At 40.2% G+C, this 22,752-nt stretch overlaps 1 protein-coding gene across 3 annotated transcripts in view; it reads left to right on the top strand.

Moving 5' to 3' along the window:
* The first annotated feature begins 1,813 nt into the window (after window positions 1-1,813).
* The window catches only part of ulk1b (unc-51 like autophagy activating kinase 1), a 26,913-nt gene continuing 5,974 nt past the window's right edge, over window positions 1,814-22,752 (top strand). Inside the window, exons 1-21 of one of the 3 annotated variants that reach the window (XM_026174042.1) lie at window positions 1,814-2,507; window positions 4,096-4,188; window positions 4,526-4,567; window positions 7,523-7,555; window positions 10,594-10,630; window positions 12,481-12,654; window positions 15,093-15,166; window positions 15,431-15,532; window positions 16,742-16,800; window positions 17,175-17,257; window positions 17,422-17,472; window positions 17,742-17,833; window positions 18,146-18,311; window positions 18,497-18,548; window positions 18,762-18,848; window positions 19,922-20,053; window positions 20,214-20,380; window positions 21,336-21,595; window positions 21,732-21,937; window positions 22,247-22,371; window positions 22,509-22,622. In XM_026174042.1, the coding sequence (XP_026029827.1) occupies window positions 2,418-2,507; window positions 4,096-4,188; window positions 4,526-4,567; window positions 7,523-7,555; window positions 10,594-10,630; window positions 12,481-12,654; window positions 15,093-15,166; window positions 15,431-15,532; window positions 16,742-16,800; window positions 17,175-17,257; window positions 17,422-17,472; window positions 17,742-17,833; window positions 18,146-18,311; window positions 18,497-18,548; window positions 18,762-18,848; window positions 19,922-20,053; window positions 20,214-20,380; window positions 21,336-21,595; window positions 21,732-21,937; window positions 22,247-22,371; window positions 22,509-22,622 (2,239 nt within the window). In that variant the 5' untranslated portion in view covers window positions 1,814-2,417. Of the gene's footprint in view, window positions 2,508-4,095; window positions 4,189-4,525; window positions 4,568-7,522; window positions 7,556-10,593; window positions 10,631-12,480; window positions 12,655-15,092; window positions 15,167-15,430; window positions 15,533-16,741; window positions 16,801-17,174; window positions 17,258-17,421; window positions 17,473-17,741; window positions 17,834-18,145; window positions 18,312-18,493; window positions 18,549-18,761; window positions 18,849-19,921; window positions 20,054-20,213; window positions 20,381-21,335; window positions 21,596-21,731; window positions 21,938-22,246; window positions 22,372-22,508; window positions 22,623-22,752 lie in introns of all 3 variants that reach the window. The other 2 variants (XM_026174041.1, XM_026174040.1) reach the window with 2 other exon arrangements.

Genomic DNA, 22,752 nt, shown 5'->3' with positions numbered 1-22,752 from the left:
GTAATGCAGTGACCCAGTCAAAGTCCAGACCTCAATCTGATTAAAATTCTGTACTGGCATTAAGACAGCTGTGCATAAGCAAATGCCCACAAATCTCAATGAACCAAAGGAAAATTGTAAAGATGCGTGGGGCAAAATTCCTCCAGGGGAATATGAGAGTGTATTAAAGTCATATGTAAACAGTTGCTTCAAGTTATTGCAGCTAAAGTTGCTTTTACAAGCTACTGAAGCATGGGCCTGCATAGAGCCCTGTGAAAGCTGCCTTTTTCATATTACTTTAAAGTATTGGTCACCGTCCTTTGTGTCCTCTAGATCATTCTCTAGAAACCTCATATTTCATTTTGTACTTTTTGCATTTATTTCTTATGATTTCAATATTTTTTGGTCTTTTATTTGGCCTGAAGGCAAAATCACTGCTGAAAGGTATATACAGGTTTTAAAACAGTGTATGCTTCCATCCAGATAATGTCTTTTTCATGGAAGTCATTGCAAATTTCACCTTAGACGAAGTGTCATCTCACATTTGCCAAAAACATCTCAATGATCCCCAAGATTTTTGGGAAAATATTCTGTGGTCTTACAAGATAAAGGTTGAAGTATTTGAAGGTTTGAGTCCTGTTAGTGTTTTATAAACAGAACATCATACTAACAGTCACACATGGCGGTGGTAGTGTGAGGATCTGGAGCTCCGTTGCTGCTCCAGGACCTGGACAATTTGCTGTAATTGATGGAACCATGAATTCTGCTCTCTCTCAGTTCTTTGTCTCAATTTTTTTGCCCTGAAGCTCAAGAGGACTTGGGTAATGCAACAGGACAATGATACAAAAAACACCAGCAAGTCCACGTCTGAATGGCTCAGGAAAAACAATGGAAGGGTTTGGAGTGGTCAAGTAAAGGTCTGAAATCAAATTGAGATGCATGACCTTAAACAGGCCGTTCATGTTCAAAAACCCTCCAATGTGGTTGAATTCAAACAATTTTGCAAAGATGAGTGACACAAAATTTCTCCACAGCGATGTGAGCCCCTCGTCATCAGTTATTTTAAACACTTGATTGCAGGTGATGCTGCCAAGGGTGGCACAATCAGTTATTAAGTTTAGGGGGCATTTACTTTTTATTTTTATCTGAAAAATGTAAATGTTACACAGTTTCCATGGTATTGGAGGATTCTAGCTGCTCAACAGTCCTGGGTTATCATTGTCCAGTATTTAGCTTCATGCACTAAATATGTACCCTTCTATTACGAAGCCATGCTGTTGTAATGAATGCAGTATGTGCAGCATTCAGACGGATGCTGCATACGTCCCCTCGGCCTGTTTTTTTTTTTTTTTTTTTTTAATTTTTAAAAATATTTCAAAATGATTTAATTTTGGTCTTAAAACTTATAAAATTTTCTCACTTTAAACATTGGACATGTTTCATCATGATCTAATGAAGAAAAAACATGGGTTTGTGATATTTGCAAATATTCGCATGCTCAATTTATTTCTATTTGGCACAGGATTCTAATGAAGACCATGGTTTAATAAAAAAAATTTTTTTAAAAAGACCTCATAACATTTTTTTTCTTTAAAGATTTTTGATTGCCATTTTTCCGTGTGAAATAACTAAGTAAACAAAGGCTTTAGTGGACCTGTCTTTCTCTCGTTTTCTGCTTCGGCCTATTTTTCCAGCGTACACATTAGCACGCATCCGCACATAATAGTTATCTGATGCATTGTTTTATACTGAGACGAAGCGTCTTCTTTTTCCAGTCTGATCTTGTTTAATAAAGTTAAAGCAAATCTACTCTTTCATTTTAGGGACGCTCCGTGACGTCAAACCCACAGCTTTAATCGCAATGCGCATGCGCTTTGTTTCAGAAGCTAGACTGCGTTCGACGGCACGAGCGATGTTGTGACTTCAGCGAGTCAGCTGCTAATTGCAGTGCATTAAGGGGGGTTAGCAATGGTCTCTGCTATTTAGACCTGTTTTTTTCTTTTGAGTTTAATACCGTGGCTCGTTTCGCCTGTACGGACGCTTAGGCGACAGAAGTCAGGACCTCCTGTATATAAACAAAACGCAGCGAGCTGCTTTTTAAGGTGGCACCACCGAGACAGCAGCTAGGAAAGTCGTTCGTTAAGTTAGCTAACTTCATGTTGGCCGCACTGTCAAAGATGGAGCTTGCTTCACGGCTTTGTCAGAAGTAACACGATTTAAATAAAAATAAAAACTTCAAAGCGTATCCGTGTTAACATGAGAGAAGAGGCCGGTTTGAAAGGTAGGCAGCCTATGGCAAAAGAAAGAGGGGCTGAACGTCGCTGCAGCTGGCCCCAGTTGACAGAGGAGAAAGGACTCTCTAACAAGAAGGGTGACCTGAGGTCTCCTGGTCATCTGTCCAGGTCTTAGTAGTGTAAAAGTAAAGACTTTGGCTCGACATGGAGACGGTGGGGAAATTTGAGTTCAGTCGGAAGGACCTGATAGGGCATGGCGCATTTGCTGTGGTCTTTAAAGGTAGACACCGAGAGGTGAGTATTACCCCTTTGCAAGTTTATAATACGTTTTATTGCTGCTATAAAGAAATCCGTTGTCTTTTTTTAAGGCAGATTTGTTGCGCTGTTAAATGTAGGTCGCCATCTGGTGTAGTTGTTGTCATTGTACGCCCTTAAGAGGCCTAGTCTCACATACAGGATGTTCCTTGAAATAACAAAGCTGTATTAAAAAACGTTGAAATACTTTATTTAAATACTTGCGACACATTTTATGAAAGCATGCCTGGTTATTGTGTGACTGCCTTTATTTTTGTGGCTGGCTTGTGGTGCAGATGTTGTGTGTCAGCGTCGCTAATGTAAATATAGGCCACCAGACACGTATTGTTTTCCTTAGAAAGCTCCACACTGAGGCCAAATAGACATGTTCAAACATGTACTACACCCAGAATGGATGGATATGAAATGGAAATGCTCCATCCTGAGACGTGTAATCCACTCAGGGGATCATGTGGGCCTGAAGCATCTATGTTGCTTCTTTACTACATTGGCAGACAGATGATAATTTCACCCCGTTAGAGCTCTTCGCTCTCTGCGGACTTGCTTGTTTTTCCTAGGATATTTAAAAGTAGAATGGGAACCTTCAGTTTTCGGGCCATTCTTTTGTGGAACCAGCTTCCAGTTTGGATTCAGGAGACCGATACTATCTCTACTTTTAAGACTAGGCTTAAAACTTTTCTTTTTGATAAAGCGTATAGTTAGGGCTGGATCAAGTGGACCTGAATCCTAAGATAAGCTAAAACTTTATTGATCCTACAGCAGGGAAATTTGTGCGTTACCACAGCTCAGGTACAGATAGCAGAAGAACACAAAGTTATGCTGCTATATGACTAGGCTGCTGGGATTCCCATAATGCATTTAAATATCTGGTGTTAATATTTGGCTCTCTCAACAGCATGTCCTCCTCTCCTCACCCCAGCCGGATGCAGCACATGGCTGCCCCTCCCTGAGCCTGGTCCTTTTAGACCAGGAAGTTTCTTCCTGTTAAAGGGGAGTTTTTCCTTCCCACTGTTGCCAAATCTCTTGCTTATAGGGGATCATATGATTATTGGGGTTTTCTGTTTTCTTTGTGTTATTGTTTGGTCTTTACCTTACAATATAAAGAGACTTGAGGCAACTGTTGTTGTGATTTGGTGCTATATAAATAAAATTGAAGTGAACAGAATAATTTTCATCCGCTGTTTTCAGTGCATTTTACAATACGGTAGTGAACTGCCTTTAATTTTGCTGCAAGGTCAGAAAATCCACTGCCAAGGTCACTGCAGTGATTCATATGAAATATGGTGCATGGGAGTCTGCCTTAAAAAGAGGAGAAAACCCTTAGCAATCAGACCTTCTGGCTGTTTATACTCTCAGCAAGTCATTTCCTTGTAGGCCAACACTTCATGGTAGTCAACAAACAAATATACCATAGTGTGACACTTTACATTTCCTTTTACCAAACCATACATTTGACAGATGGCAGTGCAGTGAGACAAAGTGCAGACACTTTCTGACATTCGAGCACACCTCATTCTCTGCAGTGTTTTATTTCTTTCTTCAAATGACTTGAGTTTCTGTGCTCCAGAAACATGACTGGGAGGTGGCAGTAAAATGCATCAACAAGAAGAACCTAGCCAAATCTCAGACTCTGCTGGGGAAGGAGATCAAAATACTGAAGGTAAGTCAAGTTCAGAGAGAGACAAAAGAACACCCCCTGCCTAGTGTTCAACATCAGATTGATTGATGTATGTTTTCGTAGTTAAATCTGTCACCTGGCATCTGAACCTGTGGTAATATGGTATTCACAGCTGGCCACGTGCCAGATGTGTTAGTGAAATATGAGGAGTGGTTATCTCAGCACGATTGTCTTACTAAACGCAGAGTTTGTTATAGTGAAAATGAGTACTCAGAAGCTTCTCACAGACTACAAGAATGCCCTGACCTGAACAAGCATGTAAAAAGAAATGTGATGATGATAACGATATGTGACCTGAAGTATTTTGTCTTTTCTGTAGGAACTCAAGCATGAGAACATTGTTGCTTTACTGGACTTTCAGGTATGTAGCATCACATTCACAAGTGTCAAAATCACATGTTAAGGTTTCTCATTTTTCCCTGTTAGACAGCAGCTGAAAGCGGAGCAGATGGGCTGCTGGATGTGGCTTTTCCACATGACCCACTTGTGTCTCATGCTAGTTGCACAGTTATGGCTTACCTATTTGTTAAATGAGGCTTTCCAACATTTGTTTGTTTTAAAACTGTTTGTTTCTGCTCTGGCGACTCTGGTTTTTTGGCCCGTTGAACTTGGCCAACCCTTCTAGTGCTTAAATTCTCTCTGCTGCTACGTGGCCTGTTCTTGATGGCCTCCTTTTATTAAGTCTTTCTTTGAAGTGTAGCAATTTAAGTTGTGCGTGTAGGCAGAAACAAGTTGATCAGGGCACAGGCTACTGTGTTAATGCTTCTTTACCAGTTGTTCATGGTTAGAGAAGCAGATATCCTGGCTCACCATAATAAACAAAAGGTGTTGCATTTTTAATCAGAGTCCACACTCTCAGTGATGTCTCTGTGATGGCCGCACCTGCTAGTTAGTTTAGATATAATGTTCCTTACTTCCACACACAAACTCTTATCTGAACTCACCAGGTGTTTCTTCTGTCTTTGTAGTTCTTGATTAACAAACTGCCATCTGGTTTAAAAAAAACATCAAATGTGCAAATTCTGCTAATTTCAAAGGCTGCGTTGTTCTTGCAGACTAACAGCAGGTAGCTGATGCTGTGTCTTTGAAGAAACTGGTCTGGAACAAATCTCTTAAAAATGTTTGTAATTTTAAAAAGTTGCAAAGAAGTTTTGAAGGTTGTTTCATTGTGATCTGCTTATTTATTTTTAAATGAAATGTGAATCCTTGACTCTAAGAACTGAGATGAGATCCTCCTTCTCTGTTGTGTGAAGAGAAAATGAAAACTGTGCACATATTGAAAGTTTCATTAGCGGACTGAAGGTTTGAGCTATCATTCTCTGCCCATATCGGTTAAGCTTGACAGCTTGCTCATAATGGAAGAACAGTGTTGCATGCTATCATATGAGCTGCTTGCTGCTTACACACTAAAGCACTGAAATAATTAGCAACAATCATTTCTCTGGACATGCAGAACCTTAAAAAATACCCTGTTCTCTCTTTATCGTCCGTGCTGGCTGGGGATAGTTGGAGCTGGGCTCTAAGATTACAGGTTTGTTGTGGCACGACAGTGCTGATCTTCTTAGCTGGCAATCCATCCATCTATCTAATTAGGTCCTAAAGAAACTGACACCAAACCAAGCTCTGGAAACCAGCAATGAAAGGGACTGAAGATGGGTTTGCAAGTCAAATATTTGTGTATTGTAGGCTTTCAATTTTGAAGGGTTAGTGTTACTCATCTGGGTCCAGACCTTTGAATCTGTTTGCTGTACTCAGATCGACTGATTTGTCTTGATATTAAACCATTGTTTGACAGTTGAAAAAGTCAACTAGCCAGTCAGAGCCATGGCCACAAATAACACCATTGTCAAGATCTTCTCAAGCTGTACATCTAGTAACATATAGAAAAAGAAACCCTTTCACCTGCTGTCAGCGTACAACTGAATATTGGCTAAAGAATTCAGACTCATTCAAACAGGGTCAAGTTGGCAATCGCATGCAATCTGTTTCTGATAATAAAGCGATTCGTTGAAATTGAAGCTGAAGTTCACACGAAGTCCAACATGAGTCTCACAGATTTGAAAAAGAAATCTAGAAATTTTATTGAACTGCCAAATGACAACCTTGGTTTTATTTGGGAATATAATCAGTTGGCAATCAGCTGAGCCAAACCCCAAAGTCCAGTTTTCACTCGAGTGTGACTGAGTCATTATAACCCAGGACGTAGTTCAGATTTTTTTTTTTATTGTAAGCTATTACAGTGCCATGGCAAACGGCAACAACACCAAACCTCTTATTTAACTATTTCATCGAATGTTATTTACCTAGCTTAGTGTTTCCCCACCGCCCCTAAACTCACTGGTTGCTTGTGTTTGGCCGTCCATCTTTAATAAAGCCAACGACAACTATTCAGAAAGCCTGACTCAGCTGAACTGTATAAAACAGTCTGGCCTCTGACTGCTGGCTTTAGTGAGATACTGAATCGAGGTCAGAGAGAGACTACAGTCGTCTGTTGCCATGAGATAAGAGAGGTTTTTTAAAATGGGCTTGACTACCCTTCACAAAGTTTTCCTTTTTTTAAAATAAGTTTTGGACTGTTTCCAAAGTGCACAATAGATGTTTGAGTTTCTGTGGTTCTAAGTTCTCAGTAAGGAATAATTTCTAAATGATCCATTATTTGTTTTTTATCTTGGTGTTGATGTGAGAAAATATGACTCGCTTGTTACTGATTCACACTTGTCGCCCGTTGCTTTGTTAATGTTGCTGAGGACAGAGTCCACCTTCTCTGTTAGTATTTTTTTTTATTTTTTTTTTATTGTTGATTTTGCTTTTTAAGGATGCACTAATTGAATTTTTGGGTGGTATATAAAATCATTTGGCCAATAGCCAGTGCCTTTTTTTGTCTTTGTTTTGTTTGGTATTTATTTCCACTCGGATTCCTAATTTCTGATGGCAGACATACAATTCAAGTGGGGGTTTTTTTTTGTGTGTTTTTTTTTAATCCACGCCACCTCCATATTTATTGTGTAAGAAACAAAGAAAAAAAGAAAACGGGTGTTTCAGGGGTATCAGTTGGTTCTGCCTATACAGACCTGGTGTGTTAATCCTCCTCCCATTGTGCAACTTTTATAGACTTGTCGGTATCTGTATCTGGATTTTAGCCACTTATTTTCACTTTTCTGCAGCTGTTTAAGCTGCTTGATACTTCTAGTCTAAGTCACCTCGTTAGCTTGCTTTAACATGAGTGGTGTGTACAGGAACCATCTGTTCCTTCTGCTTTGTCTGCCACTGGCGTGTGTATGTTTACCCCCACTCTTCTTATCTCCCTTCTCTTTAGGAAACTGCCAGCTCAGTGTACCTGGTAATGGAGGTAAGCTTGCTGGGATGTTTGGCTTTGTTTGCTCAGCGCTGTATTGTCTGAACTCTAACAGGGCTAAAATTAGCTGTCTCCTCTGGCATCTGTGGGGGGGTTAAATGGCTAACAGCCACTACTCTTTTTGCTGTGATTTGATGCTGTTGTCCTGATTATGAATTAGAGGGGGAAAGTCCATAAATGGAGGGAGTTGTGAGTTCTCAAATTGCTTTTGATGCTTTTGATGCTCATACTCTTGTTTTGTGCATTTTAAATAATTTCTTCAAGGGAACATGCCAGACTATGTTTTATCAATGTAAATTTTGTTTATAGTATTTGTCAAAGCGATTAAAAATTGCTTGCTATTTTTGTTAATGTATTTTGTAAAAATACATACAGTGGGGCAAAAAAGTATTTAGTCAGCCACCGATTGTGCAAGTTCCCCCACTTAAAATGATGACAGAGGTCAGTAATTTGCACCGGAGGTACACTTCAACTGTGAGAGACAGAATGTGAAAAAAAAATCCATGAATCCACATGGTAGGATTTGTAAAGAATTTATTCGTAAATTAGGGTGGAAAATAAGTATTTGGTCACCTCAAACAAGGAAAATCTCTGGCTCTCACAGACCTGTAACGTCTTCTGTACGAAGCTTTTCTGTCCCCCACTCGTTACCTGTATGAATGGCACCTGTTTGAACTCATCATCTGTATAAAAGACACCTGTCCACAGCCTCAAACAGTCAGACTCCAAACTCCGCCATGGCCAAGACCAAAGAGCTTTCGAAGGACACCAGGAAAAGTATTGTAGACCTGCACCAGACTGGGAAGAGTGAATCTACAATAGGTAAGTAGCTTGGTGTGAAAAAATCAACTGTGGGAGCAATCATCAGAAAATGGAAGACATACAAGACCACTGATAATCTCCCTCGATCTGGGGCTCCACGCAAGATCTCATCCCGTGGGGTCAAAATGATCATGAGAACGGTGAGCAAAGATCCCAGAACCACACGGGGGCACCTGGTGAATGACCTGCAGAGAGCTGGGACCAAAGTAACAAAGGTCACCATCAGTAACACACTACAACGGCAGGGAATCAAATCCCGCAGTGCCAGACGTGTTCCGCTGCTGAAGCCAGTGCATGTCCAGGCCCGTCTGAAGTTTGCCAGAGAGCACATGGATGATACAGCAGAGGATTGGGAGAATGTCATGTGGTCAGATGAAACCAAAGTAGAACTTTTTGGTATAAACTCAACTCGTCGTGTTTGGAGGAAGAAGAATACTGAGTTGCATCCCAAGAACACCATACCTACTGTGAAGCATGGGGGTGGAAACATCATGCTATGGGGCTGTTTTTCTGCCAAGGGGACAGGACGACTGATCCGTGTTAAGGACTGAATGAATGGGGCCATGTATCGTGAGATTTTGAGCCAAAACCTCCTTCCATCAGTGAGAACTTTGAAGATGAAACGAGGCTGGGTCTTCCAACATGACAATGATCCAAAACACACCGCCCGGGCAACAAAGGAGTGGCTCCGTAAGAAGCATTTGAAAGTCCTGGAGTGGCCTAGCCAGTCTCCAGACCTCAACCCCATAGAAAATCTGTGGCGGGAGTTGAAAGTCCGTGTTGCTCGGCGACAGCCCCAAAACATCACTGCTCTCGAGAAGATCTGCATGGAGGAATGGGCCAAAATACCAGCTACTGTGTGTGCAAACCTGGTAAAGACCTATAGTAAACGTTTGACCTCTGTTATTGCCAACAAAGGTTATGTTACAAAGTATTGAGTTGTATTTTTGTTATTGACCAAATACTTATTTTCCAACCTGATTTACGAATAAATTCTCTACAAATCCTACCATGTGGATTCATGGATTTTTTTTTTTCACATTCTGTCTCTCACAGTTGAAGTGTACCTCTGGTGCAAATTACTGACCTCTGTCATCATTTTAGGTGGGGGAACTTGCACAATCGGTGGCTGACTAAATACTTTTTTGCCCCACTGTATACACTCACTAAACTTTTTATTAGGTACACTTTGCTAGTACCAAGTTCGATCTCTGACTTCTTTGACTTAAGAACTGGCTCAGATCTCGGTGGCATAGATTCAAGAGGGTTAGGTCTATATCGACTTGATATCATCACACAGATGCTGCTGATTTTTTGTGGATTCATGCTTTCATATTGTTTACACCAAATTCTGAACCTACCATCTGACTGTTGCAGCAGAAATCAAGACTCATCAGCTCCAGCAACATTTTTCCAGTTATCTGTTGTCCAATTTTGGTGACCTCCCCCTTTACTTGAAGTCCCAGTATCCTGTTTCTTAGCTGACCGGAGTGGCACCTACTGTGGTCTTCTGCTTCTGTAGTCCACCTTTTTTAAGGTTCGACATATGCATTCAGAGGTTTGCAGATGTCTTCTGCAAACCTTGGTTTTACCAAGTGGTCATTCTCCTGTGGCCTCAGGAAGGTATTTTACATGGAGAACTGCCGCTCGCTGAATATTTACTTTTTTGTGGATCACTCTCTGTGGTCAGATGATCAGGTGTACCTAACAAAGTGGCTAGTGAGTGTACACGACATTGACAGCCAGGCAGAAGAACTTTGGATTTCTTATCCTCATTTTAATCTTCTGCTGTCAAATGTGTTCTGTCATGTACTTTGCCATTAAAATAAAAATATACAATTGCTGTCTAGATCTATACCACAAGTCAAAAGCAGATTTCTTTATGCTGATCTGTGTGTCTGAGAGATTAAACTACTTGTGAGGCAGCATTTTACGGCCTCACCTGTCACAGCCCGTCCTTTTCTGGGTTCATTCATATTAATGCTGGGAATGGGAACAAGGGTATAAATCTGTAAACACATCACTCTTCGGCAAATCACTCCTCTGATCTCTGCTGCTTTCTAGTTGCTTCAGAGGCTGTGTGATCTCAGAGTCTTTTTCACTGTGGTTACACCTCAGTCCTCGGTGCTACCTGTGTTTTCTAATGCTATTCCTTTTCATCTCTCTCCCCCTCCCCTTCATTCCTGCCCTGTCACTATTTTTAACCACAGTACTGCAACGGCGGCGATCTCGCTGACTACTTACACTGTAAGTGCAACAGTTTATCTACTTATGCTCAATGTACTCAAAATGCTTCTTAATCCAAAAAATCAGTTAAATCAGGAATAAAATCTTTGCTCAAAAGTCTTTCTAGATCTAAAGCAGGCCCTGAATGCCCTTCTTTTATCTGAACACAACGATTATATCCGTTTCCTAGCAAGCGAGATGAAAACTGGACTTTTGGCATATTTTCATATGTATGTAAATGATGATATTTGGCATAGACATGTGTTCAGGAAAGAGCTTAAATTTCAGAAATAAGAGAACAGCAGAGCAACCATAGAACTAAAAAAATGGATTCTGCAATGATGGCCAAATCATCAATAGTCTTAATTATAACCTTAAATTAGTAAAAGCCTCCAGTAAAGCACTTTGTGACAAAACGTTTATGTTAAAGAATTTGTCAGAGTGATTTCTCAAAGGGAGGTGCTGGTTATGACAGTTATTTTTCTGTCACCTCCCAACACTCAGGTCACATCTTTGTTTTGTGAGACTTCAGGCTTTCGTGTTTAGCCCTGAAAGCAGCAGCAGCAGCAGATTTGGCTTGTCACTAACAGATTTGGACCCAAACGTTTTAATAGTGTGTTACGTTCCCCTGAGGGGTCTAGGCGGGGAGAGGGAGGTAACAAAAAGTGACCAGGTCAGAAAAAGGAGTCAAGGAGGCAAAAGGGTTAAATTAAAGAATTTTATTAAAGATTCAATTTATACTAACTAAAAGAGACGGACAAGCCGCTATCACCATTTAAGAAAACAAACAAAACTCAGGCGTTGGTCAATAAAGTAAAACGTAAGCCAAAAAGAAAGAGCAGCTCACTAGCTGAAAACCACCAAAGACACAGCTCACTAGCTGCAAACACAACAACCACTCAGCTCACAAGCTGTAACCCCACTACTGGCACTCTGGCCCAGAGCTCACCTTTCCCTGGGCTTAAATCTCCTTGATTACTGACGAGAGTCAGCTGCACAAAAGGGAAAGGTGGCACCTCAGGCACAAGAGGTAGTGGGACACGCCCACACAGGCACCTTCAGGAGAGAATCAGAATCAGAATCAGAATACTTTATTGATCCCTGGGGGAAATTATTTAGAGACAAGTGCCTAAAGAATATTCAGACCAGAGACACCTCTCTGCATTGTTCTTCTGTCTTTTAATAAACACAGTACAGTGTTTGATCATATACTTAGAGCCACCTTGTGCTCACTTTTGAGTCAGAATGGTAGAAAACTGGGAATTTCTCAGCACTACAGATTTTCCCAGCTTCGTCGTATCCTCACCAAACTTCTCTGGGCTTCAAATAGCCAGGACCATCAACCCATTTGTGATATCCGTCAAACTTCCTGTAATTTTGCACCCAGACTCTAAATAGAAATCCCATCCTATTCTATTAATAGCCAGCATGATTGAAAAATGGGTTTGGATCCTCTCCCCATTGTAATAAATGACCTAGACTGCTTCCAGCTCAAGGCGAATACAGCATGTCTTTAAAAGTCTGCTGGAAGGGACGTGGACATGGAGCAATTGTAGACAAGGAAGTGTCCATAACGCAATACTGTATCATTTTGAGCTGGAGACACAAAAGAGGACATGACAGTTGGGTGATATTAGAGAACCCAGGAATAAACACACGCTGCAGATAATTTAGGAAATGTATTAAAATGATCTGTTGCATAAAATCATTGTATTCCAACTATAAACTAAGAGAGATTCATTCAGTCCGTGATAGGTTTACCGATATCATCATGTTGTGTCCTCATTAAGAAAATTCTACTTGCATCGTAACCTGTAGGATTCACATCAAAGTTAGTGATTAATTGATATTTGCTTTGTCTTTTCCTTCAGCTAAGGGCACACTGAGTGAGGACACTATTCGGGTTTTCCTGCAGCAGATTGCAGGAGCCATGAGGGTCCTACAATCCAAAGGAATAATTCACAGGGACCTCAAGCCACAGAACATCCTGCTTTCTTACCCACCAGGATGCAAGTCACACTCCAACAACACCTGCATCAAGATTGGTAGGTTTGGTTATGTGAGAGTCTTTAAGGCGATTATACATACTGTTTGTTTTTGTTTTTTTAAGCATTTCAACACACTTTAGGAGACTTTAAGATTTTTTTAAGCTCTGTAGTATCTGTTGATTAATATGCCAAACAAGAATACATTTTTTTAAAGTGATGGCAAAACATTTAAAATATAAAACTTGTGGGATTTAAAGCAGCAGAACAATTTACAGGAGCAAAAAAATAATTCAATCTCAAAAGCTCCTTATGGAAATTCCTACAACGTAATCAACTTTTTTTATAGACAGTTTTATTGCAATGGGATCTCATAATGATTTCCCTGAGGTAATTGATTACCCGAAGCTCAGAAGGCTAAACTTGTTTGAAGAAATTGATTACATATAGAATTTCACATTTTACCTCTGCAGTGTTGCTATTGTTCTTCTGAGAGTGCACGCTGTTTAAAAATGCCGCAAAGCAAAGACGCTTTCTACAACTACAAGATGCACTTGTGTCATCCAGTTTAAAATTGATTGATGTGGTAGAAGATGATATTGGTGCAACAGAAAGTAATCAATAAGTGTCTGGCTATTGGTGACTCTATTCTTAAAAACATGAAACTAGAAACCCCAGTGGACACAGTCAGAAGTATTCCAGGTGCCAGAGCAGGCGACATTGAAGTAAATTTGAAATTCCTGGCTAAGGCTATGGAGCAGGTGTGTAACTTTACCAAAATAATGTCATACTCTGTAGTTTTCTCTGATCCCATACCCAGTCGGACCAAGCGTGACATGTTTAGCTGTATGTCACTAATTGCTGGCTGTCCGAGTGGCGTCCAGCATGTGAGCTTCATAAATAAATGGAAAACTTTCTGGGAAAAACATGGTCTTGTCAGGAGAGACAGCAGTGGACACCAGCCGTTTAAAGTCTTCTCCCACAGAGGTTGATTATTTTGTTAAGTGTTACAGCTTCACTGTATACATCGCTCAAGGCAACAGATCAGAGATGCTGGTATAATTCACAATGTGCCTTAAAAGGAAATGACTTAAAAAAAAGAAGAAGAAATGGTGTTTCATTCATTTAAAGTCTCCTTGTTTTTTGTTTTGTTTTTTCACCTTCTTTTCTCTTTCCCATCACCCCAACCAGTCATGGCATATGCCTGCCCCTCTGTGAGCCAGAGTTCTTCCCGTTAAAAGGACATTTTTCCTTCCCACTGTCGCCAAATGCTTGCTCATGGGAAGCTGTCTGATCGTTTGGGTGGGGCTCTAATATTGTAAGGCCTTTACCTTACAATATGAAGTGCCTTGATGTTATATAAATAAAACTAAATTGCATTAAATTGAATAATTATGAAGTATCTTTCCCAAGTGAGTGAGAGCGAGTGTGTTCAGCTGTTTGGAAGCTCTACTAGTCCCTTAGCCTATTAATTTTTTCCCCTCTAGAGACTGAATGCATAGCAAAGCCACCGCAATCTCAAACAAGCTGACTACACACACACACGCACACGCTGTACCTACACAAGGTTTTTTCGCAAGCGGTTTGTTGATTCGTTTAAGAGGCTGAGTGCATTTTAGACATTTAAGATTTTTTGTTTATAAAATGTACTGTATATACGGATTACAAAATTATGACTTAATACTACAAACAAGCAAAGAAACACTTAAATGATCACACGAGGCTAGCTCCAAAAGTGAGTCAGGGCCCCATCTTGAAACGGTGTCTGGTATTAGGAGCTCATCTGACTAAAGGCAAAGTTTCTGTTGCCTTTAGCCAGATTTTTATTAACACCTCTGCACTGGGTCATCATTGTGTGATGACCCAGTGCAGAGGTGTTAAAGATAAGGCCCAAGGGCCAGAACTGGCCTGCAAAAAGCCAAATGTGATTTGCTTTGACTGCTAAGATGGAGAAATTTACGTCAGTTTTAAAGCCTTACTGACAAAAATAAGTCTCCTGACAAACCGCAACAAAGCATTTAAATAATGCATAAGCAATCAAATGTACGACGCTGAGGTGTTCTCTCATTGTATTATATTAAATAACAAAAACTTGTATAGGAATACAGTATTAGGCTATGTTTGTTCAATGCATCTAAAAAAATAAAATCAACAAGCCAGTGTGCTACATTGATCTTCTGTGGTTAAGAAGTGTTTTAATTACGTCATAATTCAAAGTAAACTCCAGTGTGATGATACTAAATTTCCATGAGCTTAACTAAATCATAAGCTCGCCAAGACTCGCCCATTATCGCTCAAGTATTGCATATTCTTTCGTTTGTTTTGCTAGTCTGTTTTTCCATTTTTCTCTTATTTAAATGATTTTTTTTGCCACAATGTAAATATTATGAAGGTACACCTGGATTCCTTTCTGGCACCAAATATTTACTCATCCTCCTCTTTTCCCTTTTTTTCTGTATCCCCGCCGTTCCTTCCCTTCTGGACGTTTATGTCCACAGCGGACTTTGGCTTTGCAAGGTACCTTCAGAACAACATGATGGCAGCCACGCTCTGTGGATCCCCTATGTACATGGTAAGCACAATTTGGGTAATTTTTACTGATGAAATGGAAATAACTGTTTAAATGTGAATAAATGTTTCAGTTGGCAGATTCAAATATGGTGATTTTAGCTGTTTGAGATTGTTGCAGTCCTATTCATTCATTTATTTGTTACATTTTTAACTAAATGCGATTTGTAAAACAATACAGGGATGAATATAATATCAATTTAATAATCAATTGTCCCTCAAAGTTTTAAAATTGATCTCACCTCCCCTTTTTAATTTTTCTCACCAGGCTCCTGAAGTAATTATGTCCCAAAACTATGATGCCAAGGCTGACTTGTGGAGTATAGGAACAATAGTGTTTCAGTGCCTGACTGGAAAAGCTCCTTTTCAGGTAAAATAAAAGTTTACAATATCCAGAATGATTCTTGGCCAAGCCAGGGGGAGAGGCAGGCAGGCACGTTTATTTTTATTTTTTATTTTTTTCCCCTTTCCAGAATTCTGAGAAAAAAGTCAGAATTCTGACTTTAATCTCAGAATTTTGAGAAACGAATTCTGTAAAAAAAAAAAAAGAGTCGGAATGCTGAATTCTGACTTTTTTTGTCCTCAGAGTTCTGGAAAAGAAGATGTGCCCACTTTTTTTTTATTTTTTTTTATTTTTTTTTATTTTTCCCTCCGGTGGCCCAGATCCTCTTCCGTAACAAACTTGAACTTGAAGTCAATCCAGTATTTGGTGTGTCCACTCTGCGCCTTTAAGAGAGCTCCAGTATTAGGCTTTTCTAAACTGTTATGTTGGGGCTTATCATCTATTTCAAGACCTTCAGATAATCTTTTTGCTGGAGATTGTTATTTAGGACTGCATGTTTTGGACCACTGACATGTTGAACTTTGAACTTTAAGACTGAAACCAGGCACATGCATCCCTGATGTGATAGGATATGGATAAAACCTCAAATCAAAAGTGCCTGAAACATTAGAATATCAGCTCATTGTGAGGATGTCATAACTAGCACACAGATTAGAAAATATTTTTGCTTTTGTCATTTGCTCCAAATCTGTGGGCATTCTTGCACTAGCAGTACAGACTGCACACCAGCAGGGACAAAACAACAACTCCAGCATTGTGACTTCTTTATTCTCTTTGTCTTTGGCAGCTACAGTCATGCACTGCTTCTCTACTGAATTCCTTATAACTGCTCTAACATCACACATTAAAAAAAAAAAAAAATTCTCCCTTTTGTTTTTCCTCAGCCTGTATCGGGCTAAATGTAGATTAAAGATGCCAAATGTGGACGTTGACAATGGTGTTAAAATGAAGCGTAATATAGCAAAACCTGTTACGTGTTGTTCCTCAACTGATCCAAAAGCATTTTTAAATTACCTGCTGTGTTTTCCTTGTTCTCTGATATGTGTACATAAAAGTTGTTACTCAAGTAAATGGAGTGTGTTGTTTGCAGTGCAGTGACAAAACCTGATATAATAAAAATGTATACAGCAATGCACTAGAATAGTGTAATCGTATAATTACTCTGTGTGTATATGCATACTCTTACAGTCTTTCTTATGTTTTTCCAATATATCTGTGACTTTTTGCCATCTTCAGGCCAGCAGTCCCCAAGATCTCCGGCTGTTCTATGAAAAAAACAAGAATCTCAGCCCCAAGTAAGAAATTATGTTGAAATGACGATATGTTTTTTAAAAAAAATGATGTCGTAGTTTTCTGCATTTATTATAAAGGTATTTCTTAGAATATAAGTATTGTTTGGATGTTTAGTGCAGAACCAATCTGAAAGGTGTGGCTTATTAAGATGCCATATTGTAGGTCAGCTTATCAAAGACCTGGAAAAAAGCCATAAATCATTCATTTATTCTTGTTTGCTAATACACATAAATTGCCTCAGAAATGTCTTAATCTAGAAAATCTATAAAGAGTTGAAGTGTAGGAGTTGAAGGTGGAGTTTTGCTGTATGTAGAGTTGTGACCTTTTAATCATTTGCATGAAGCAAAGACTGATTGTTGTTGTATTTGTTTTACAGCATTCCCAGAGAGACTTCAAGCCACCTGAGGCAGCTGCTGCTGGGTCTGCTGCAGCGCAACCACAAAGACCGCATGGACTTTGGTCAGAAAATGTTTAACGTTCATTCATACTCGACATATTTCACTCGTGCAAGTTTGGATCAAACTTTGCTTATGCAAAAGATGTTGTTACAGTTTCTTAGTTTGTTGCATGCAGAGGAAAACTGTGAACTTCCTCTCATTAATTATATTTATTCTCCCTGGTAGATGACTTTTTTTGTCATCCTTTCCTGGAGGCTAGCTCATCTGTGAAAAAGAGTAAGTAAGAATAAACAGCATTACTTCCTTAGTTAGGTTTAATATAGATACAAATACAAAATATGTTCCATTTGCTTCAATAGAAAATATAACCCTAAAAATAAAACAAGGTGACTGAAGCAATGTTTACAGGATGAGATCTGATAGTCAGGCCAGTCACGTAAAGATAGAACGGGTGTTATAACACCTGGAAGTCCTGTGGACTTTAATTCTGAACACACAAAGTTTCTTTTTTCAGAAACTAACAACTGTGTTGAATTTCATTTCAGCAACTCCTACTGTGACCATGACTTGTTTGCCCAGCTCTGCATCAGCCAGCTCTTGTAGCAGCTCTTCCACGTCTCACCTCGCCTCACCACCGGTTTGTGTTTGTTATTTCTTATATTTCCTCCAGCATTTCCCCCAGAGGGGATGAGCACGAACACCAAAAGATCCCCAAAGAAGCCAAAAACTTTTTTAAATTTATCATTTTTTTTATGTGCACTAATTTCCCAAAGCGGCGACCTCTGGAGGAAAACAGAGATTTTTGTATTTACTTTTTTTTTGATGAGTGTAAAGTTTTATTTGCATTCATAGAAGCAACAACTTTCTCACCTTTCCCTTCTCTGATGACTAATTTATACGTTCCTCCTCTGTGTTTAATATGCCACCTTCTGTCTCCCTGTCTCTGTAGCAGTCGCTTGCTGAGATTCAGCAGTTGCGAGCCAAAGCTCTGGCCTCTCCCACCCAGGAGGCCACTGGTTTTCTCCTTAAGGACTCGTCTGGAGGTGGCGGCAGCAGCAAGAACTCATCCTCCTGTGACACAGATGACTTTGTGATAGTGCCTGCTCACTTCACCAGTAAGAAAACTTTTCTTTTTCATCGAGTCCCTGCATAAACATTACATGGAGCTCTTCAGTAGACTTGAATTCATCTTGTAGCCTTTTTTCTTTCCATAGACTGACATTTATATTGCATTTCTCAAGCTGAAGCGCTGTGCTATGAGGCTGTTCAAGTTTATAACAGTTTTGTTTTTGTTCAGCAGGTGAGCTGACAAGTGAGAGTAAAGTGCTGCAGGACAGCCTAATGAACAGCGGGTGAGAAGCAAAAGCTAGTTATTCATTAATATCCAGCACAGCGGCTGATATGTTAATTAAATGCACTTCTTTGGCACTGTTACAGAATCGGGCTTATAGAGGAAGATAAATTATGTTAGTAATCACACTTATATTAGCTGTGAAAGTGTACGCCCTCTAAACTGTTCATGAATAACATTGTGATGGTTTTATTCTCTTCTCCACTTTAATTAGCTCTCTTTTAGCATCAGCTGGTCTGTGTAACCAAGCCAAAACACCGCCGCACTCGCCTTCCTACAGTGGATCACCAAGTCCTGTCAGGTAACTGCACACAGCCAAATTTTTTCTTATGGTGGTAAATGTGGGGGAGTTAATTAGGTGATCTCCTGATGAATTTGCAAGTTTGCTCACCTACAATGATATTAACAGTCTCAAATTTTTATTGTAGTTTAATTTTAAAGGAGGGACAAAAATTCAAAAAACACATTATTAAAAAAAGGTTTAAGTGTATTTGTGTGTCACTGAATGGAATAAGAAAAACTTGACTTGATGGAGAAACCCTTGTTGGCAAGCACAGCGGCAAGAGGTTTCTTGCAGTTGGTCAGCAGGTTTGAAACCATCAACTTTGGCCCACTCCTCTTTACAGAAATTCTCTAAATCCTCCAGGTTGCTTGGCAACTCGAAGCTTCAGCTATATCCACAGATTTTTCTAAAGGACTGAGGTCTGGTCTGGGCCACTCCATCACCTAACCCTCTGGAGTCTAGGGTTGAATCGGCTGTTTTTGACCACCTTTGATTTTACCTTTATATTTTTCTTTTAAAAACTGTTTACCATCCTTTGTTTGGTTTCAATGTTTTTAGCACAACCTCACGTCTGGCTTCACAGTAATTTCTGCGATATATCCGAATAGTTAGACTAATAGCTGAAACTACTTTCAAAATTAGAGACTGTGTATTTCTTTGTAAGTGAACAAATTCAACAAAATATCAAGTAATTATTTCCCCTATTGTATAGTTACATGGTGCAAGAAAGAAGCAGCTGGTAAAGTAATTTGGATTCAACTAAAGCACCGAAGGTTCATGCACCAAATTTTCTTCACTATAAACTGTCAGGTTTTTAATTAAGTCAGTTTTATTAGTTTAACAAGCTTAATTGTCCTAGTGTTTATCTCTCTATTACATACACAGTTACTCCACAACTGTCATCTTAATCTTTTGTTTTGTGATGTTAGTCGATGTGTCGTTTGTACGTAAACATTGTGCACAAATTAATAAGTCACATCTGCTTCCTCTGGAAAGTGTTAACTACGCATGTGTGTACAAAAGCACACGGACTGTCTCCTCTCTTATCTAACTGTTCCCTTGGCACCCTCGGTTATTCTCACTGTTGTCAGGCCCAGCGAGTTCTCGGGAAGTAGCTATGGAAACCATGGTCAGTCATTGCCTATTCCAGTCCCCACTCAGGTCCAGAATTACCAGCGTATGGAGCAAAACCTCCATTCTACCAAACAGGATGGTTCGCCACGGTCTGCATCAAGAAACACACACACACACACACACACACACACACACACACACACACACATTTATAAATGTATAAACTCCACTGTTGCAAAACTAAATTTACAGGTTAGCTTTTAAACTTCTTGATGGAAGTGCAGTGACTCATAAGACTCACTTCATTAGGCTGTCAACACCAGTGCGCCGCTGCAGCAGTGGAAGCTTGTTGGGCTGTGCTAGGACTGGACCTTCACCACCATATGGGCAGGGGGCTGTCACCACCATCACCACCACCACCACCACCCGCAGGTTCTCCCTGGGAGGTGCCAGAACTTTGCAGCTCTCTCCTCAAGGTAACTTGAAGGCCATGCTTCACTTGCTTCTGCATCAACCTGGTTTAAAAATATGGAAGCTGTAGAGTGATAGAGTGCAAGCTTGGAGCTAACTGGTTGGTGCCAAACTCCAGTGACGATATTTGAAAGGTATTAAAACTACACCAGCCGGTCTTTTGTCTGTTTGTAACCATATTATAAATTATAGATATTAGTTATAAGCAGATCAGGGAAAGTTTGTTTTGGTGCAAATGATTTCTAGAGGAGCAAAAACTGTTAAGGAAATCTGAAAAGTGAGATTATTTCTCTCTTTGTTTGTTTTTTAAAGCTCAGTTGTACTTAATACTGTCATTTATAACTTGTATATATAAATCTACTTCTGTCATTTATATAGCAGAAATTATCTGAGTTGTTTAAGCTTTTGATGCACGATGACTTGCTGAGATTTTTCTTTGTTTTTGAGTATTTATAAATTGAATATGTGGGGCTTCTAAGCAGACAAAGACATTTTAAGGCATAAACTGGGGCTGTGTGAACATGCGATGAGGAGTTTTCTAACCTTTAACTGGAGGTTAAATTAAAATCCACTAACAAAAAGACCAAGCAGAGCAAATGATGATAAATTATTGAATAGTTTAACCTCTAAAATTATTATTGATTTCCAGTGGTTGGCATGAAAACTGAACTGCAGACAGAGGTGAAATACAGTGTGGTGGTGTTCTTCCTCTTGGGTTAGTGTGGTCAGAAGTTTTAAAAGTTATTGCTTGAGAAAATGAAACCGCCATCACATACTTTTCTCACCAGCTGCTTTCAAGTCCTCCTCGCACAGAACCTTCTCTTCCCAGACATGTATGCTGTCGGGGGAGTTAGACAGGACATGTCCATCTTTGCTAGCTTTGTTGTTTTCTAGGCCTGTCTGACACTTCATGTTGCATTGCCACCTGCTGTCTAGCAGTCCTTCTGTCCCACTTTGCAGCTCTGCAGCACACTGAACCCAGGCTGAATTCTCAGCAGCAACCACAGAGGGCAGGACTTGGCACAAGGCTCCACAGTGCCCCCTGTCTGTTGGACTGTGCCACTGGTGGTGGCAGGCAAAAAATCCGAAAGCAGCACTCGGACCCTCTGGGTACTCCCTCAGCCGGACTCATGGCTGTCCGCCCCTTACACTCTTCTCCCAGACTGAGTGAGCTGATGCAGCGTAATCCTCTCCCCACTATTCTGGGCTCCCCCTCCAGGGTAGGTCTGTGTTTTGTGTGTCAAACAGAGAGAAAAATTGTTTTTTTCTTTATGTACGCAAGACAAGACAAAACCACCAACTGGTTTAACCCAACCTTTCTAACCTTTTTCTTCGCCATGTTTCCTCTTCGCCCAGACCATCCCACCATTTGAATTCCCCAAGACTCCGAGTTCTCCAAACCTGGTGACCTTCCTGACACAGCAGGGTATGGTCATAGGCTCTCCTTGCAGCAGGACTGCCCCAGCAGAGCTCAGAGACCTGGTACACCAAGCACCCACACCGGTCACCCATTCTCCTCATTGCATCCACAGATGGAATGATGATACCAAGAGCTTTGGAAGGTCGTGTTTTGTTTCTGCTGTTCTTTGTTTTATGTTCCCCGATGATGCAATCCACAAAGAACCAGGGTACACAGAGAAGCTTGTGTCATGTAAAATTAGTTTAAAACAGGCAATGAAAAGCACACATTGCTGAGTTAAAATCTTTCTCTACCTTTTCTTTATTCTTTGGACTTTTTATTATATAGTGTACTGTTTTATTATCCAAATATGATGTAAAATTATATTACAGACTATGTAGATAGATATGGCTAATTAATAAAATGAAGGAAATGAATAAACACCTTGTCTCTGTGTCATGTTTCTTTGAAGCAGGTCTCAAAGTGCCGGTGGTCTGTCCGACGTGCTGCTGATGGCTGCGTTTGGACCCGGTGGACCTGCAGGTGACCGAGGCAGCACAGAGAACCTGACCTCTGAAAAAGCCATAGATATAACAGGTAGACATGACTGTTGCATGAACGAAAAAACACACATTGTTCTGCAGTTTAACCACTGACGCATGTAAAGGTTTGGAACTGATAGTGATTCATAGGGAGAAAAATTTCAAATTTGTTCCCTCCTTCTGTTTCTCAAGGATCCCCGGGTGGCGGGGGAGGCTCTGGCAGCCCAGCACAGGTGGTTTTCACTGTAGGATCTCCACCTAGTGGCAGCACTCCACCCTTTACCTCCAGACAGAGAAAATACTCAGGTATTGTGCATGAAAACATGTCGACAGAGCTGAATACAAGTAATTCATCTCCAAATCGCATCTGCAGCACGATGGCAGTATTACAATGATTCACAGTCGGGCAGTACAGAGCTGAGTTTTTCATTTTAAG

The sequence above is a fragment of the Astatotilapia calliptera genome, chromosome 7, assembly GCF_900246225.1.
Source record: "Astatotilapia calliptera chromosome 7, fAstCal1.2, whole genome shotgun sequence".
In the NCBI taxonomy this organism is placed as follows: Eukaryota; Metazoa; Chordata; class Actinopteri; order Cichliformes; family Cichlidae; genus Astatotilapia; species Astatotilapia calliptera.
This window is presented reverse-complemented; position numbering and strand designations above follow the sequence as displayed.